At 38.3% G+C, this 20,388-nt stretch overlaps 1 protein-coding gene across 1 annotated transcript; it reads left to right on the top strand.

Annotated features, from left to right (window-relative positions):
- The first annotated feature begins 14,623 nt into the window (after window positions 1-14,623).
- On the top strand, window positions 14,624-16,739 carry LOC145016169 (uncharacterized). Its single transcript, XM_078974568.1, has 4 exons — window positions 14,624-15,116; window positions 15,567-15,765; window positions 15,860-16,573; window positions 16,652-16,739. The coding sequence occupies exons 1-4, from the start codon at window positions 14,624-14,626 to the stop codon at window positions 16,737-16,739; spliced, it is 1,494 nt and encodes a 497-aa protein (XP_078830694.1).
- Window positions 16,740-20,388: the final 3,649 nt, after the last annotated feature.

The following is a 20,388-nucleotide window of genomic DNA, read 5'->3' on the forward strand; positions in this document are numbered from 1 at the left end:
ATTTTGAAAAACATGTAGTTACTTTGTATTTCATATTATACTTTTAATGAAGAGATGAGTTTGCCGTATCCTACCCGTTCGTCTAACGACCCTCCACCGATCAAGCAATCTGTGGGTATGAGTGTACACCCATTAAGCGCCATTTTATAGGCAACAACCTTATACCCACCTTAACGGTAAGACTAGCTTTTTAATTATACATACATATATATATATATATATATATATATATATATATATATATATATATATATATTAATCTTGTAATATTAGATTAGTATAGGGTTGAATTTTAAACTTGTAAAATTCTAGGGTTTGAAATTTAAATTGTCTAAATTAAACTTTTAATCACAAAACATACATTTCAAAACTTGATGGCAAGTTTTAAACTTTTCAAAACATAGGGGATCAAATAACAAATAATCTAAATTAACATCGAATCACATAATTATCCATATTTGATTTATTTAATTATTTCTTGCAAAACAATTTACCAATTTAATTAAAATAATTAATCAATTATCACATAAGGAAATTAATATTTAATTAATTGATAAATATCTTCAATTAGGTCAAGAATATACTCAAATATATCTTAAAATCGGATTTATATTGACCTAACATGATTAAGGTAAGTATCCAAAGGATAAACAACAAGAAATCCCGAAATTAGCTCTTTCTGATGCTCGAACTCGCTGAGTACCACAATGGACTCGCCAAGTTGAGCCTACTCGCCGAGTCCACTATGGGACTCGCCGAGTTCATCAGGCAGGGTGACGAAATTCGAATTTTGCAAGCATCAAACAAGCAACCAATGCATCAATTCAATAGAAACCAATCTAGGCTCTGATACCACTGATGGGTTTTGGCCATATGAACATTCCTATGTGCACATACAAACCCTAATGCTTGGATCTAGGTTTCTCTAATTGAACATGCATTGTATCCAAGACTTTTGAACAATAGATCTAGGTAATAACATAAGAAAAAACAGATCTAGAAGATTACCTTAAGTTGCTTGCTTGAATCTTCTTGTCCTTGGAGCTTAGAGTCACAATTGTCACTCCTCTAATGGCTTACAAACACCAACTAGCAAGAGGATGATTATAGAGAGAGGATAGGGGAGGAATAAATCAGCCAGGGTTCCTTTAGAGACAAGGGTGCCCATTTTCCATGACCCCTAAGGTCTATTTATACTTGTAAGGCTCCTAGGGTTTCACCCTTAAACCCTAATTGGATAAGTTAGGCCCTAAGCAATCCAATTACCCTAATGATAAGCCTTGGATGATTTCAAGGTGTATCCAAAGTCCTCAAAACCGTCCCCCTTTATCCTTAAGGGATTATAGCCCAAAGTAACTCTATCATACACTTGACAGTTTATGCCCTTCTATTTAATTAATCTCTTTAAGTCACCAAATTAATTCCTAATTAATTTATGACTTATATGAATCAAATAATGATATTATAATAATAATATTTCTTCTCTCATTATAAATCATCCTGTCAAGTTGCTATGGTGAAGGCAACCCAAAAGGACCATGCACAATCGGGTCAAATACTTGCTTAATATAGTTGCAGCCTTAGACACTATTCCTACAATAACCACCACCATCTCTCTCACTTTTCATTTCAATCTCACCCACAATTATCTCATTTCTCTCTCTCTCTCTCTCTCTCTCTCTCAATCCTCTAGAAAATTCTCTCACTCTTCCCTTCTTGCTCCAAAAATCATGAGTTGAGAGTGTGTGTTAAAGAAGGTTCCTAAAAGATCATTAACTTGGTAAGTTCATAACCACGCTCAAGTTGTTTTACTTCCTCATATACTAAGATTACTCCTCAAGTAACTCTATTTTCGCGATTATACCCTTAGAACACCAAATACTCCACAAATCTCCTCCAAGAAGCACCTTAGGCCGAAAACTTACTCCATTCTCTTCTTCAAAACCGAAAAGCCCCAAGGTAGCTTCACACCCCTATTTCAAGCTTTTCTTTCTTTTGGGGGAGGATGCAAGTCAAAGTCTTGTGTAGAGCTTTGTATGTTTGCTTATATGTGCATGTATAGTATAATATGTGTGTTAAATGCTGTGAAATTCATGCTAAGAGTCCATGAATTCGATATTCTTGGTTGAATCTCAAGTAGTTGCACTTAGTTAACTTAACATGATGTCAAAAATGAAATACTAGTTTCTACATGGAATATATTTCAATTGATGCATGATAAAATATGGAAGTTTTCACTAACAAAGAGCCATATTCGGCCATAAAGACAACCAAGGGCCATTTATGAACCTTTTAGTAATATGGGCCAAAAATGGGCCTTTTTTTGTAAACATGGATCACTTTTGAAGATTTTGATAAAATTGGGACTTTTTTGAACATTTTAGTAAAAAAGGGCCGAAAATGGGCTTTTTAAATAAACTTGGGCCATTTGACAACTCTAGTAAAAATGGACCATTTTCGACATTCTTGGTAATAAAGGGCCATTTATGACATTTTGAATAAAATTGGGCTATTTATAAACATTTTAGTAAAAATGGGCCTCTTATGACATTTTGGATAATATTGGGCCATTTATGAACCTTTTACTAAAAATGGGCCTCTCATAATAATTGGGGTATGAATTGGGCCTTATAAGAATTACCCTAAATATACATATCTAATCATACAAGATATGCAACTATAACTACAATGAGACTAAAAAACTCTGAACAAAAATAAAATACATTTATGTCTGTGCATAACAGGAGTAAAGTCACAAAGAAACAATAAAAGTCTTTAGGGGAGTGAACATCGTGGTTAAACTCAGGCAGTTATGTAATCGTATTGGGGATACATATAGCCTGATAAACTATAGTTATTCAAAATACGACCAACATGTGCTTGGAAGTGATCGTGGTGGGCGACAAATTGAAGACTTACAAAATTTGTGTCCAAAAGTTTTAAGGAATCAAACCTCAACAATTTAAATACTATAGGAGTGTTTTGTATTATATATTTTCTCGTACTTATATATATTCTCGTGCAGACGCTATGGCGGGATTCCATCTCCCTGGAGACCCTTAGTTCCTCAATTAGGGGAATGGATGATGGCTAGAGGCGGAACAAGAGGAAGACCCAGAGGAACTGGAAGTGGAGCCCTAGCCACCTGAGGTAGACTTTGAGGAAGATGAGCTTGATATTAGCGATGAGGAGGATGAATCGGACGCAGAGTCCGTAGTCATCAACCCACCTTACATGGCTAGGGTGTCGGCGCATAGGATGGGCCCCAATGGCCCCATGCCTCCATGGTCTCACAACCTTTGGCGATGGAACAGACATCAAGGGATGCGTCCCCCGTTTGGCATGGATCGAGGATTTTTCAATCTTAGCCATGGAGGGTACGCGGACCGCGCCCTCCCCATGATGGTCAGGAGGACCCAAGATATCGGCAACCAAGCCCAGGCCATCGCCGATCAGATGAACCAGATGAGGGCAACCGTGGAGAGGGTCGAGAGGTAGACTCAGAAGGTAGTGAGAGACTACCAAGAGCGACAGGCGACATTAGAAGCCAGACCGCATGCCACCGAGCGCCAGTTGGCCAGGCTTCAGGGCGCATCTACCTCGTCATCAACACCACCGGAGACCTCCCGCCGCGTGTAAGACCCATCCTACCCACCACTTGCTCCTGATGTGATCTTCTTTTCCTTTTATTTTATGTATGTAGGGATAACCCCTCGATTAAGTGATTACACTACTTGATGGGGGTTGTTATGCTGTTTGACTTTTATCCCATGTATTGTAGGCCCTATAAAGGCCAAATTTTCAAGTAACATATATTAAACTTTTATCAGTAATGAAACAAGTGTGTGTTTTATTTGTGATCTTATCTGTTATGTTTTCTATTCATATTATTTCTTGACATTGTAAGATTTCACTTATAAGCACAAATCGAATCACCGCAACCGTTAGTCAATAATGGAATAATAATAATAAAAACTATCATATACTATCAACCTTCTGTTTCATGAAAGAAGATGCCTCAAAGGTATGTTCGCATAAATAACAACACACCGCCACCACTGTTGCCTCCGTCGGAGATAAACTCTGTGGCAGTCCAGGCAGCAGTATCATCTGTAGTTACTGCAATGTTGGCTCACATCCACAACGGTAACAATGGGGGTGGCAATGGTCAGGGAACAGGAAGTTACAATCATGGAGTCAATCAAGGACCTACAAGAACATGCACCTATAAAGATTTTACCGATGCAAAACCCAAAACTTTCAATGGAACTAGTGGAGTGATAGATTTACCATGTTGGTTTGAGAAAACTGAATCCATCTTTGAAATTTGTGATTGCCCGGAAGAAAGCAAGGTGAGATTTGTTGCATGTATGTTTGTTGATCGAGCTTTATCATGGTGGAATGGCCATGTCAAGGCCTTAACTCTTCCAGTTCAAATTCTATGTCTTGGGAGGATCTCAACACGATGATGTTGGCTGAGTACTGCCCTCGTTGGGAAGTACACAAAATTAAACAAGAACTCTAGAACCTTACTGTACAAAACTTCGATGTTGAAGCCTATATCACTAGCTTCAGTGAGCTGGCACTCTTGTGCCCAGGAATGACAACCTCAGAATGCAAGAAAATCTAACACTTTATTTGGGGGTTAAGACCTCCAATTCAGGGAAATGTAATTTTTGCCAACCCTGAAGCGTTCGATAGTGCAAAGCACCTGACGCAAAAGCTGTATGATCATGGGAACAAGAAGGGAACCAATACTTTAGATGCAAAGACCAAGAAGGAAGACAAAAACAAAAGAAATAAGGGGAGTAAAAGAAAATGGGGAAAAGCTTTAGATTCCTCTAAGAAGTAGCAAATGGTAGCGGTTCACTCTACTATCACCCAGACCATATAAGCCCCTACTGCAACCACTACAACCAGCTTAGCTCCTACAAGACCCTATGCAGGTTCCCACCTAAAGTGTAACAAGTGTAGCTTACATCATGTCGGGGAGTGTAAGGACTTCCAATGTACAAAATGAAATAGAAAAGGGTACACTGCCTAATATTGCAGAGCGCCTCGATAACAAAAGAACCCTCAAACCAACAATACTAGGGTCAGCCGCATGTGTTACGGATATGGGGAGGCAAGCCATTTCAAGCGGAATTATCTAAAAGCCAACAACCAGGGTGCAGAGGGATCTGGAAGGATCCTAACGATAGGAAAAGGGGAGGAAATACAAGATATGGTCATGGTCACTGGTATGTTTCCCCTCAACAATATCTATGCATGCATCTTATTCGATAATGGAGCGAAACAAAGTTTCGTGAGCCATAAGTTTAAGCATTTACTAAAACAAAGTCCATAAAAGCTAAACGAAGCCTTCACAATAGAGATGGCTAATGGGAAAACTGAAACAACCAAATACATTTTCATAGGATGCACGTTAACACTAAATAACTACTCGTTTCCAATGAACTTGATGTCGATTAATATTACAAGTTTTCATGTGATCATCGGTATGGATTGGTTAAGCCCCCAACATGTTGATATTTTTTGCTACGAGAAGGCCGTTCGACTTCACCTACCCACCAACAAAATAGTGATCATCTACAGGGATAAACCTAGTACAAATATCTGTCTTATATCATGCATCGAGGCACAAAAGTGCCTACACAAGAAGAATCATGCCTTTCTAGCCAACATAGTGGTCAAACAGAAAGAGGAAAAGAACATCAATGATATTTTGTAGGTGCACGAGTTTCCAGATGTATTTTCGGAAGATCTCCCAGGATTACGTCCCGAGAGACAGGTCGAATTTCGGATTGACCTGATACCTGGAGCCATGTCAATTACCAAGTCACCCTATAGGTTAGCCCCTGCAGAAATGTAGGAGTTATCTAGCCAATTAAGCGAACTTCTAGAAAAAGGATTTATAAGACCAAGCTTCTCACCCTGGCGAGCTCCAGTCTTGTTTGTCAAGAAGAAGGGTGGATCTTCCAGAATGTGCATCGATTATCGGGAATTAAACAAGCTCACTATCAAGAACCGATACCCTCTCCCTCGGATCGATGATTTATTCGACCAACTTCAAGGAGTCAGTTACTTTTCCAAGATAGATCTAAGGTCCGGATATCAACAAGTACGAGTTCGAGGAGAAGATATCCCCAAAACTGCCTTCTGAACCCACTACGGACATTTCGAGTTCGTGGTTGTTGGGTTTGAGCACTATAACACTCATATGGTGCACATGCAACCCTAAATGCTCTGGATCTATGTTTTCTCTAATTATACATGCATTTTGTTTTTCCAAAGCATTCACCCTTGCTAGCATACAATTGAAGCTATATAATAAAAGACTTAGTTTGGATGCTTACCTCTTGCGTAGGGTAGAGTTCTTGACCTTTGAAAGCTTGAGCACCTCAAGTGTGATGCCTCTAATGGTTCACAAACACCAAATATGCAAGAAGAGGCTTGAGAGAATAAGTTACTTGGCACAAAATCAATACACACTCTCCAAAAATGTTGTGGCCACTCATGTAACCGATTTTGGCTCTTAGGGGTTCTATTTATAGTGTGGGAAATGCTAGGATTACAGTTTGTAAACCCTAATTCTCCATGACTTTTCACATTCTTATGCTCCATGGGTTTAACCTCCATGGACTATCCATGGATCATTTCATTGGTTTAGCCTATCTTACATAATTATGGATCATTAGCCCACTCTATAAGAATCATTGATTTACATAATCAATCCCCATATATTTAATTAGTCTCTTTTAACCACAAAATTAATTTCAAATGAATTCTTGATCAATACTAATTAAATAATAATATGATAGTACTATATTATACTTATAATATATTAATAAATCAGAAATAACCTTATTCTCAAAAGTCCATCCTATCAAATTGCACTTGTGAAGACAACCCAAAAGGACCATGCTACAATTAGGTCAAGTACTTCCCAATTATAGTTATAGGCTTAGATACTAAATCCAAAATTGGTAATGCCCTTCGTTCTAACGAATGCACCTATAGCATTTATGGACCTCGTGAATCGAGTCTACCGACCATTCCTTGATAACTTTGTAATCGTCTTCATCGATGACATACTCGTTTATTCACAAAGTAAGGAAGAACACAGTCAACATCTAAGGCAAGTCTTGGAAACTCTAAGGGCATAGAAGTTGTATGCAAAATTCTCTAAATGCGAGTTCTGGATTTGTTGGGTGGGTTCTTGTGACACGTAGTTAGTGAAGAAGGGATACATGTAGACCCTTCTTAGATCAAATCCATTGAGGGATGGATAACCCCAAGGATGCCAACTGAGATCAGACAATTCTTGGGCCTCGCCGGTTATTACCGAAGGTTCATTCAAAATTTCTCCAAAATTGCCAAGCCCCTCACTACTCTCACCCAAAAGGCACTCTCTCTATGGGATAAAGTACACAAATTACACAGACCAAAAAAGCGTCCAACAATTCTAAATCAAAAGGAATTAGATATGAGGCAGCGAAGATGGGTCGAGCTGCTCAACGACTACAAATGTGAGATCAAGTACCATCTAGGAAAGGCTAACGTGGTGGCTGATGCCTTAAGTAGAAAGGAATACCCAGGACGTTGAGTAAAAACAATGACAATGACCGTCCATTTCCACTTGTCTTCACAAATCAAAGAGGCTCAAGTGGAAGTCTTGAAGCCAGAAAACGCTGAAAACGAAGCATTACGTAGGATGGACAAGAATCTCACAATCAAGGAGGACGGAGCACACTATTTCATGGACCAGATCTGGATCCCAAAATTTGGAGGGTTCAGGGACGTAGTCATGAATGAAGCGTACAAGACACGGTAATATGTCCATTCGGGTTCTGATTAGATGTACATGAATATCAAAAAACAATATTGGTAGCCGAATATGAAAGAAGAGATTGCTACCTATGTGAGCAAGTGCCTGACTTGCACAAAGGTTAAGGTAGAATATTAGAAGCCCTAGGGATTATTACAACAACCAGTGCTACCCGAGTGGACTTAGGAACGAATAATAATGGATTTTATCATCAAATTGCCTAAATCGCTGACGGGCTAGATGCCATATGGGTGATTATCGATCGGTTGACTAAATCCACCCATTTCCTACCAATAAAAGAAATATATAAAATGGAGAGACTAACACAAGTCTACATAAAGGAGGTGGTGAGACTACATGGAGTAATGATATCTATCATCTCTAACCGAGATAGTAGATTCACCTCACGATTTTGGTAGTCACTCCAAAAAGCAATGGGAACCCATCTTGATATGAGTATTGCCTACCGCCCCTAGACCGACAGCCAAAGTGAGTGAACCATTCAAACACTAGATGATATGCTCCGAGCTTATGTGATAGATTTTGGCAAGAATGAAATACCCACTTGCCACTAATCGAATATTCCTACAACAACATATACCACACAAGCATTAAAGTCGCTCCCTTTGAGGCCTTGTATGGTCGGAAATGCAGATCACTTCTTTGTTGGGCTGAAGTAGGAGACACCCAACTGGAAAGGAGACAAGTACCAAACAGAACCCTCATAGGACCCGAGATCAACTATGAAACAACAGAGAAAATCGTCCAAATCAGGGCATGCCTCCAAGCATCTCGGGATAGATTGAAGAGCTACGCAGACAAAAGATGGAAGTCGCTAGAGTTTCAAGAGGGAGATCGTGTACTACTAAAAGTCTCTCCTTGGAAAGGGATGATACGGTTTCGAAAGCGGGGAAAGTTAAACCCACGGTACATCGGACCATTCTAGATCCTTGCCAGGATCGGTCCCGTGGCTTACAAGTTGCAGCTACCATCGGAGCTTAGCAACGTACATCCCGTTTTCCATGTGTCAAACCTAAAGAAATGTCTGTTATACGAAGCTCTCATTATTCCACCCGATAGGATTGAGGTTAACGAAATCTCTTATTCGTCGAGGATCCAATCGAAATCATGGATACGGAAGTGAAGCATACGAAACAAATCCGCATCCAATTGTGAAGGTTTGGTGGAATGCCAAATACGGATCTGAATTCACATGGTAACGCGAGGATCAGATAAAAAAAAGTACCCTCACCTATTCTCTAGTTATTAAGGATATCTTACGAAATAATTTTAGGACGAAATTCACTCTAACGGGGGGATGATATCACAACTAGCATTTTCGGGCTAGGTTTCCTATCCATGTGCAAGATAGTTCTTTTGTGTAACTATGTAACGCTACATGTAGTATATATTTATTTTAGTGCTATGCAAGTTTATACATCCAAAAGTGTGTTTTAAGTCGAAACTTCCTCGTGTAAGCCCAAAACCTAACCCAATAAACTATATTCACTCAAATTTGGGCCTTAACCCAAGTTTTGTCGGTCTAAACTCCTTAATGAACCAAAACTTTCTTATTGGGCTCTAATGGGCCGATAACCTCTCAACTTGGTTCTTTTAGGCCGAAAAACCACCTTTAGGCTGTAGTTGAGCCAAAAATCCTTATTTAATATCATATTGGGCCATAGGACCCTTATTGGGCCTTATTGTGTCTTGAAAATTCTTCTTAGATTTTAATGGGCTGCATTTTATTATAAAACCAATATATGAGCCCTAAAGGGTTAAAAATCTTTATTGGGCTTTCTCACCTAAACCAAACATTCTTATTAGGCTTAATACACTTCTGAGGGCCTAGTATTGGACCAAAAACCGTTCTTGGACCGATCCAAGCCTAAAAACTTGAGCAAACCACAAACCTTATTGGGCATAAGGATTTCTAGGTTACACTTCAAATCCAAGCCCAAATTTCTTTCCTACACCCCTCTCCATAACCGACAGGCCTAATTATATATAAAAAAGAAAACAAATACAAGGGTTGACTTATGGGGTACCACCTCCATATTGTCCACCATGTATTTATGCATTACCTTTCATAATTCCATGCAAGTAGAGATTATCCCTCATGTAACCAAGTACCAATCTCTTCTCTTTCTTCCTCTCTAATCGGCCGATAACCACCACCATCTCTCACACTTTTCATTTCAAACTCACCCACAATTATCTCATCTCTCTCTCTCTCTCTCAATCCTCAAGAAAATTCTCTCACTCTTCCCTTCTTGCTCCCAAAACTCATGAGTTAAGAGTGTGTGTTCAAGAAGATTTTTAAAAGATCATTAACTTGGTAAGTTCATAACCACACTCAAGTTGTTTTACTTCCTCATATACTAAGATTACTCCTCAAGTAACTCTATTTTCGTGATTATACCCTTAGAACACCAAAAACTCCACAAATCTCCTCCAAGAAGCACCTTAGTCCGAAAATTACTCTATTCTCTTCTTCAAAACCAAAAAGCCCCAAGGTGAGCTTCATACCCATATTTTCAAGCTTTTCTTTCTTTTGGAGGAGGATGCAAGTCAATGTATTATGTAGAGCTTTGTATATTTTCTTGTATGTGCATGTATAGTATGATATGTATGTTAAATGTTGTGAAATTCATGCTAAGACTCCATGAATTCAAGATTCTTGGTTGAATCTCAAGTAGTTGCACTTAGTTAACTTAACATGTTGTCAAAAATGAAATACTGGTATCTACATGGAATATATTTCATCTGATGCATGATAAAATATGGAAGATTTCACTAACAAGGGGCCATATTCGGCCATAAAGACAACCAAGGGCCATTTATGAACCTTTTAGTAATATGGGCCGAAAATGGGCCTTTTTTGTAAATATGGATCACTTTTGAACATTTTGATAAACTTGGGCCTCTTTTGAACATTTTAGTATAAAAGGGCCGAAAATGGGCTTTTTAAATAAACTTGGGCCTTTTTGAACACTGTTGTAAAAATGGGCCTTAAATTAATAGTTTTCTAAAAATGGGCTATTTTGACAACTCTAGTAAAAATGGACCATTTTCGACATTCCTGGTAATAATGGGCCGTTTATGACATTTTGAATAATATTGGGCCATTATTGAACATTTTAGTAAAAATGGGCCTCTTATGACATTTTGGATAATATTGGGCCATTTATGAACCTTTTAGTAAAAATGGGCCTCTCATAATAATTGGGGTAAGAATTGGGCCTTATGTGACAATTCTACTTTAATTGGGCCTTAAATGATATATTTTATGTTAATTGGGCCTACAGTGACAATAATCGTAACAATGTGATATTTGACACTTTCGGTAAAAATGATTATATTTTCATCACTTGGGGTCAAAAATATACCTTAGTAATATTATTTATAACGTTAAATAATGAAACTCAAAGATTGCATAAATTCCGTTAAGGCTCTTGTGAGACACTCCTTCACTGATACCTACTTAGGGTACACCGTAAGCCCTATAGTTATAACGAGAGTCTCATAGAGGGAGAACGGGAGTTTATGTATAGATCTATACGGAGTTGACACCCAACACCTGAGCTGCTTGCTACAGCTAGGCAGGCCACACTAGGGTGACAAATATCTTCTGAGAAACTGACGCCCGAAGAACGTCAAGACAAGCACTCTGTCATATTAGTATAGTTATAACGACTCACATAGAGAATAACAATACTATTATAAAAATTATGCTGAATATGCATATCACTCATTTTTACAAAGTACAAACACTATGTTGACTATTTTGTAACTAGCTACATCACTCTGGTCTTAGGGTTAAACGCCACAATATCTCATAAAACAGAAAATACAAGATTTTCTGGGAATCACCCTCTATACGTTTTCAAACAAGTCAAACCAAGAATGCACATGCAGTTATACATGATTTGTAAACAAGACTCACAACCTATTTTTAAAAGAAAATATTGGATTTTTAGGAGATTTACAAACTACTACAAAGTTTTCTTATAAACATGCCTATGAACTCACCAAAATTTTATATGTTAACGCTTTTATAATGAATTGTATTCTCAGGAACCCAGTGAGCCTGTTCTTTATAGCTATGGATTTTAATGAATGTTGTATGTTGGATTTCATCATACATTTTTTATTTTGGGGTGTAATTTTTATGAACAAACACAATGCTGTAAACCATGTATGTTGTTATCTTGAATGTATGATGATGATGGTGACTCTGTTTCATTTATATACATTGCTATGATATTACAAGATGAAGTCACCTGCCCCTAGACGTTTTTGCCATCTCGGTTCTGGAATGTGACAACATTTGGATTCCTCAAGCTCTTCTAGATCAATTTCTAAAACCATTGCCACAACTCAAAATTCATCAATTCCAAAAGAAGATGAAGAGAATATGGTTGTAATGGATGGGTTCATGAACTGTTACACTGCTCTCTTAGTAGGAGACTTGGCTTCTCCAATCATGGTTTGAGAATTGGATCAGATTCATCTGGAGGACGTAGAAGAGATGGACATCACATGGCATATAGATATGGCCGCATTCAGGGCATAGAAGTTTACTCAACGCATTGGGATGAAAAATTAGGGAATAAATGTGGAGTAGAAGGTGGGATTCAATAAGAGCAAGCTCTGGTGCTTCAACTTTCATGATCCAGACCATTTTGCTCGTTAAATACACAAAACCAGATAACAGGAAAAATCCCGATAGGATGCTGGTGATTGTCGACAACAACAGAAGAGTAGCTTTCAACAATGAAATAGCTAACTTGGCAATGGTGGCACAAATTTTCAGCTGGGAGGATCAAATGCAAGCACTAAATCTGATAGGAGATGAAGCAGCAAAATTGGAAAAGATAAGTGATAATTCAAAGGTAGAAGAAGTTGAAGAAGAAATGATGGAACTAAAATTCACTTTCATGGTCTCTACCACACCTGCCACAAAAGAGGTTAGTAAAACTTCCTATTCTCAGTCCTGTGAAGCTAAAATTAAGCATTATTGTGATCAACATGAGTTATTAATTACGGAGATTGAAGACCTTAAATATGAGGGATAAATTCTTAGAAAGGCTCAAAAGCCTTTAAAAGAAAAATTAGAGGCCCAAACTAAAAACTTAAAAAGAATTAAGGAAGAATACAATATTAAATGTGCACATTATGGTTATACTCAAGAAAAGATTGCAAGTGTGACTACCGAGCTTGACACACTGAAATCTAAATTTGAAAATGCAAATTTTGATTTTAAAGAATTTGATGTGTCAAGTAAGAAAGTTGAGAGAATGATTGAAAAGAAAATTAGATGGAATGAAAAGAAGGGTCTAGGGTAAGAAAGTATTCCCCCTCCATTCAATGATAACTATACTTACACTCTTTTAACTAAGGAAGAAACGACTATGGAAGCATACATACAGTATGACAAACCTACTATAGTTGAGGCAAAAAAATAATGATAGGGTAAACGATACTAATGTCTCTACCTCATATGCATATGAATCCCTAGTGCAAGACAGGAAAAGGATGGAGAAAGTATTTCTGGTCTTAAAAATGACTTTGTTTTGAATAATGATGTGTTAAAAACTGATACGACTATTTTCGTTGATTTTGTTGACTGTTTAGACTATGCCTCTTTGAAAACTAATACTTCTTCTGTTTCAAATGTGTGTGAATATTTGGTTGTAAATTCAAATCTTAATAGACCTGTTGTTAGTAAATATAGTCAACCAAAACAAGTCAAACAGAATGCAAACTACACGTGTACTTGTAGATACAATATGACATGCAACCAGGGACAAGCATTAACAGCTTTTACATGAAGAAACAAACTTGTTTCCACTATGGAACACCAGGACACATTGCCAAAAATTGCCCAAATCATGCATATGTTCCATACTATGCACAAGGTAGGAAGAACGTATCACGAGGAAGATCTTTCAAAAGAAATTCCTCGAGGTCACGTTCCAATGATGGTGATTGGAATGCAAATAAGGACATAAATCAGGTTGTTAAAGAAAATAAAGATAAAAAGGTTTTGAAACTGGTCAAACTAAGATCGACGTCACCAAAGTCATCTCATGGGTCTTCATCTAACCAAAGATGGACACCCAAATGGTCAAACACAAAGGACAAAAGGTCTTCAAAATCAAATGTCAAGGCACTCATCTATGTCATTAACAAAATTATTAAACCTGATTATAGATGGGTGCCCAAAAGTCCTGCTGCCCAATCACCTCACCGCGCTTTAAATTATTAAAGTACATTATCTGATTCAAAGGATATGGTATGGCAAGAAGTTTCGTGTGTAGATGGAAATGGTCAACCCAGTGTCACTATGGATTGGGTTCCTAAATCTAACTAATGCCGCACATTGTGTAGGAACAACTATGGAGGAATATCTTCAGACCTTGGTATGTTGATAGTGGTTGCTCAAGGCATATGACAGGGGACATCTCTCAACTGCATGACATTCAGAACTTTAATGGAGGGTATGTTTCCTTTACGGGAGTAGAAAGAGGAAAAATCACGCAGAAGGGTATGGTCACTAATGGAGTCTTGAGCATTGAAAATGTTAATTATGCTTTAGAGTTAAAACATAGTTTGTTGAGCTTCTCTCAGATCTGTGACAAAGGCTTTTGCAACTCATTTCACAAACAAGGAGTGCTTAATTTTGAATCCTAGTAACATCATACTAGAGGATTGGATTTTGGTGAGATCTGAACGTGACATGTCTATTTTCAAGTAACATGTCTATTTTCAAAAGTATCAAAACACAATGCTATGCTTTGGCATCGTCATTTCGGTCATGTAAATGCTAAGGACGTCAATCGTCTTGCTAAGAATGATATTGTTCGTGGTCTTCCAATAAAGGATTTCATCACCATTGAGAAATGTGTGGCATGTACTCAAGGTAAACATCATCGCAAGCTACACAAGCCTAAGCTGGTCAACTCAATCAGCACTACTTTCCAACTACTACATATAGATCTATTTGGTCACGTCAACGCTTTGAGAATCAATAGGAAATCTTATTGCTTGGTGATAACCAATGATTACTCACATTTCACCTGGGTCTTGTTCTTGTCTAATAAGAGTGAAACTACTGAACTTATCAAAAGGTTTATTGTGCTCATTGAAAATTATACCAACGAAAAGGTGAAGGGGATTCGAGGTGACAGTGGTACAAAATTCAAGAATGATGTCCAGGATCATTTTTGTACTGAAAAGGGTATACTGCATAAGTACAGTGCAGCTAAGAGACCTCAACAAAATGGTATAGTAGAGGGGAAAATCATACTATGATTAATGCAGCAAGGACAATGCTTTGTGACTCTAAATTATCCATCTTCTTCTGGGCTAAAGCCATTAACATGGCATGCTATGTATAGAACCGTGTTTTGGTAAAAAAAAAAGAGCAGATGAAGACCCCATATAAAATTCTATACTGTCACAAGCCAACGGTTGCTCACTTTAGAATATTTGGATGCCCCTGTACGCTACTTCACCTGGAATCAACTGTCAAGTTCCATTCAAAGATGGATGATTGTTATTTTGTGGGATATGCTGAATGGACCGCTTATCGATTCTACCAACAAATCTACCAAACAGATCGTGGAATCATTTGATGCACGCTCGCTGGAAGAAAACGCGTCGGATGCTCGAGTTTCACCAGATTGGTTATTTGATTACACTTTATTGTTTAAATCATTTAATGTGTTTTCAGATGATATTTCAGGTACATGCTCCTGTTCGAGTGCAGCTGTTGAAGATGATGAGGAAGATGTTGACATTGGCTCATTCAAACCATCTGTAGTGATTTCTGAATCGCCTACGGTGGATGCAACTACACCAAATACACCTCCATCTTCACCAGTCCAAAATTCTATTTTTGACACTGATGCCACTCCCCTTACTCCCAATGGGCAATAAGTCTTTGGACACATGTTGGATTTTCATAAATAAGCAAGATGATAGTGGGGTTATTGTGTGCAACAAAGCTCGTTTGGTCATTTGCAGATTCATGCAGATAGAGGGTCTTGACTATAACGAAGTGTATGCTCCTTTTGCACGCTTGGAAGCCATTCGTATATACCTAGCATATACTTCCTACATGGGATTTATAGTTTATCAAATGGATGTCAAGACAACCTTCTTGTACGTAGTCGTGAAACAGGGGATTTATGTTGATCCTCCACTAGGGTTTGTTAATAAAAAGTTTCCAAATCATGTCTATAAACTGGATAAGGCTTTATATGGTTTACATCTGGATCCTAGAGCTTGGTATGCTACCCTAACTGAACATATGCTTGAGCACGGATATACAAGGGCAATGATCGATCAAATTTTATTCATCAAGAAAGTGGATGCAGATTTGATTGTCATACAAATCTATGTAGACGACATCATTTTTGGGTCGACCAATACAGAGTTATGCAAAGAGTTCGAGGATGTAATGAAGAAAAGATTTGACATGAGCTCATTGGGTGAGATGACAATGTTCCTACGGCTACCTGTTCGACAAGATTCGGCTGAAATTTTATTGCATCAACGCAAATATGTGGAAGACATCCTAGAAAAGTTCAGTTTTAATGATTCAAAAATTGCGTCAACTCTAATGGTAGAAAGACCACTGTTGACTTCAAATCCAGATGGGGACTCAATAGATCAAACTGAGTATCTATCGATGATCGGATCTCTAATGTATCGGAGTGCAAGCAGACCTGACAACATGTATGTAATCTATCAGTACGCTCGTTAGCAGGCTAATCCTAAACTTTACCATTTAATTGTTATTAAAAATATTTTTAGGTACCTTAAAGGTAGCCCTAAACTGGGTCTTTGGTATCCTAAAAATCCCGATTTTGATTATATGCTTTCGCAGAAATGTAACATCTGATCCACGTATTATTAGGTTTGGTTGAATTTTTAGATTTGTGGTGCATGGACTCGGCGAGTTGGGAGTCCAACTCGTCAAGTGGAAGCATTTAATCGTGGTCACAAATCAAGATCGACTCGGTGTGTCGGAAGGCCTGACTCGGCGAGTTAGTGCTGTAGGGAGAAAACCCTAATTTTGGTGTTCCCCCTATATAAACATCATTAGCTGCCTCAGAGAATTCCATTTTACACCCTCGAAGTTGTTCTCGGCCGCAAACCTTTTGTGTGAGAAGAGAAAGCATTTGGGAGCTTGTCTTTAGAATTTTGGGGAGGATTTCAAGCTTGAAGAGGAAATATCTAGGGAGGAGCACTAGATCGAATATCTATTTCGTGTTGGGCACCTTATCGAGGTATTAATCCGTTAACTTAAAGCTTAAAGTTCTTTGATTTCTTTTGGAAAATTATGGTCATCCTTGAAGACATGGAACAAAGTTTGGATCTGGATCTATCACAAGGATATGGTTCCAGATATGGATCTTCTTAGGTCCCAAATGTCATAATTTTGTCTCCTTGGTACACCCTAATTCTTATTCATGCATTAGGGACTCGTAAGAAGCTTGTTGATGTGGTTTTGGCATTATGAGACTTGGTATGAACGTAAAGTTGGCAACTTTACCTGGTATTATCACTAGGAGCATATGCATCTGAAGATTGGGACCTTAAATTCCATTGGAAAGGAATAAATAGGTGGGAACATGCCGAGTTGCTATTGTGACTCGGCAACTCGGGAGGATTTTCTCATTTAGAACCACGGGTTCATGACCAAGGGTTCATGGTCCAGGGTGTTTGGTTGGGAGTTTATGGTCATGAACATCAAGGAACTCGATGAGTCTCTTGGGTGACTCGGTGAGTTGACAAGTTAAGCAAGGAACTCGACGAGTAGCTAATTGTCCTCAGCGAGTCAAGGTCAATATGGACTGTTAACCTTGACTACGGACATAGACTTTGACCACGGTGGACTTGAGGGTATTTATGGGTTTGTGTCAAGTTAATCACTTGATGATTATGGGCAGTTGAGAAGGAGCAGTGTGTGGGATATGTTTGATTTCAGCTTATTAGTTCAACAGTCGAGAGGTGAGGCTTCTCACCATACCCATGGGTCTAAGGCACCAAGGCTAGCCCATTATCTGATTTGATATATGTGGCAGTCATTATATGTTTTTATATGCTATGTGATTGTATGTTTTGCATGAAAGACCTCGGGGGGAGCCCGTGGCATTGGATACAAGACCATGTGGGGTAGCCCATGGCATTCCTAGGTGAAGACCATGTGGGGTAGCAATGACAGTGGATGTAAGACCATGTGGGGTAGCCCGTAGCATTGGATATAAGACCATGTTGGGTAGCCTATGGCATTCCTAGGTAAAGACCATGTGGGATAGCCTATGACATTGGACGTAAGACCATGTAGGGTAGCCCATGACATTCCTAGGTAAAGATTATGTGGGGTAGCCCATGGCAGTCCTAGGTAAAGACCATGTGGGGTAGCCTATGGCATCCTTACAGGTTTTTGTATGTAGGGTTTATGTGATATAGACAGCTTTTATAGCTAACAAGATATGTGATATGTGGATTGTGTGTGTGGTATGCTTTGGGAAACTCACTAAGCTCCGTGCTTATAGGTTTTGTTTATGGTTTCAGGTATCATCGTGTAACGCCCCGTTCCTGGTACGTATTTAATTCAGTAAAATGTTTCTTTTACAAGAACTACTTGACGAGTTGGTAGCCCTAAATAGTTGAGTAGATTCTAGCTTGATCGCGGGGTTTAACTATTCTACTCGATGAGTCGAAGCATGGACTCGAAGAGTAGTTCCATCAGGAGGAAACCCTAATCCTTAGGGTTTGCACCCCATTTAAGCAGCATTATGGGTCTCCACCCCAGCCCCTATCACCTCTACATCCCATTCTCGAAGCCCTACTTAGTTTGGTGAAATATTGAACTAGTTCTTGCCATTTTTTGATCTTAAGCTTGTAGAAGGAAGCAAAAGCTTGGAGTTGCAGAAGGAAGGTTGGAGATCAAGAGCTAACGATTCATTTATGTCTTCATAAAGGTATAAAGCTTATACCTTGGCTTTTATTCCATTAGATCTCTCTCCTAGCTTAAATGTTGTGAGTTTTGAAGCCATTTTTCGAGGAAATCCGAGATTTGAACTCTTGGGGATGTAGAGACTTCAGATATGGGCTCTATTGAGCTCTAGAAGCTCAAAGTTGCCACCTTTTTGCAACCATAGTCTATGTAATGATTTAGATCTCCATTTGTAAGTCCCCAATTTGCTTGTGTATCAATCAAATCCGTTTGATGGTGCGGAATCTCAATCAAATGGATGATGTCAGATCAAAGAGAAGAGAAGGAGAAGAAGAAGATGATGAATCTTGTATGTATTGATATGAATGAAGATCCGGATACAAGATTCACACATACTCTCTTTTCTATCTTATTTCTCTAAAACACCTTCAAATGCACACACTTAAGCTCCTCTAGTCTTTCACTCATCATCCTACTCCTCACCCCTTACACCTATATTTATATATGAGAAACATAGGCTTGGTAAACATGGGTCGTGAATGGGTTTACGGCCGTAAACACAACCGTAAACACGTATACGACCGTAAACACCAAGTTGTTTACAGTTCAAGACACAAAAATACATTTTCCTAGAAAAGTAAAGTATAAACCATATTTTTGACCCAACAATCCCCCCCTTGGTTTATAACTTTATTTTCTATATGACCCAACAAGCTCCCCCTAAAAAGTAGCTGGGTTTTCTTGTCAATCTTCATCGAGAGCTTGGCTTCAACATTTATCTTCAATTTCTACACAGCATCAAGATGAACATATGAATCTTCAATGAATGACTTCATCTTGAGCAGTTGGGGTTTTCTGCAGAATTTGACTTCAAACGCACATTGGGTGAGGAGGCTTGACATACTGATTCTTGAAAGATAGTGCTTTTAGCTTGAGAATCTTCAGAGAGGACATCAGAGAGAACAAATCTTCTGCATCACTTTGCAGGTTTAAGATAGCAGCAGACTGATTAAGGAGGCTTCAATGCAATCCATCAGATAACCTTCAATTTCAACTTCACCTTGATTCTGGGGTTGAAAGGATGAATGTTGAAAGAATAATCTTCATTTCTTACTCCTTCGAATGAGAATTCTTCGATGATCACGGATGAAGCCTTGGCTCAGAAATCTTCGACACAATCTCCATGAGTTTCATCTTCACCTGAATTCACTTTTCAAGACAAAACAAAACTAAAAGAAAACTTAGCACACAAATTAAAATAGAAACAAAAATATTTTTGGATTTTTGATTTTTCTGAACAAGGAATAAAAATATTTTTGGATTTTTTATTTTTCTGATTTTTGTTTGATTTTTTTAATTCTCCCCCTAAATTTGTGCATAGAGGAAAACTATGAACAAATTTAACAAAAACAAAAGTATTTGGGATCAAAGTTGTGAGACAGCCTGAACTTGTTTATCAGTACCTTCACTTTCATGAATAGATCTGGTCAATTGCTGGTATTGTGGTCCACTTAAACACGAAGAATATCGACAAAGTTTTCTAAATAAACCATTTAGCTGACGACGACCACGGGTATTGTTTTCC

Source organism: Lactuca saligna, chromosome 9 (genome assembly GCF_052625555.1).
Source record: "Lactuca saligna cultivar CGN05327 chromosome 9, ASM5262555v1, whole genome shotgun sequence".
NCBI lineage: Eukaryota > Viridiplantae > Streptophyta > Magnoliopsida > Asterales > Asteraceae > Lactuca > Lactuca saligna.

What these genes read in the sequence shown, in the direction of transcription:
- LOC145016169 (XM_078974568.1), top strand. Translation starts at nt 14,624, where the DNA reads ATGCTTTGGCATCGTCATTTCGGTCATGTAAATGCTAAGGACGTCAAT. An exon ending in TAAGAGACCTCAACAAAATG is followed by an intron (nt 15,117 to 15,566) that starts GTATAGTAGAGG and finishes ATGTGTTTTCAG; the next exon opens with ATGATATTTCAGGTACATGC. An exon ending in GCAAGCAGACCTGACAACAT is followed by an intron (nt 16,574 to 16,651) that starts GTATGTAATCTA and finishes AAATATTTTTAG; the next exon opens with GTACCTTAAAGGTAGCCCTA.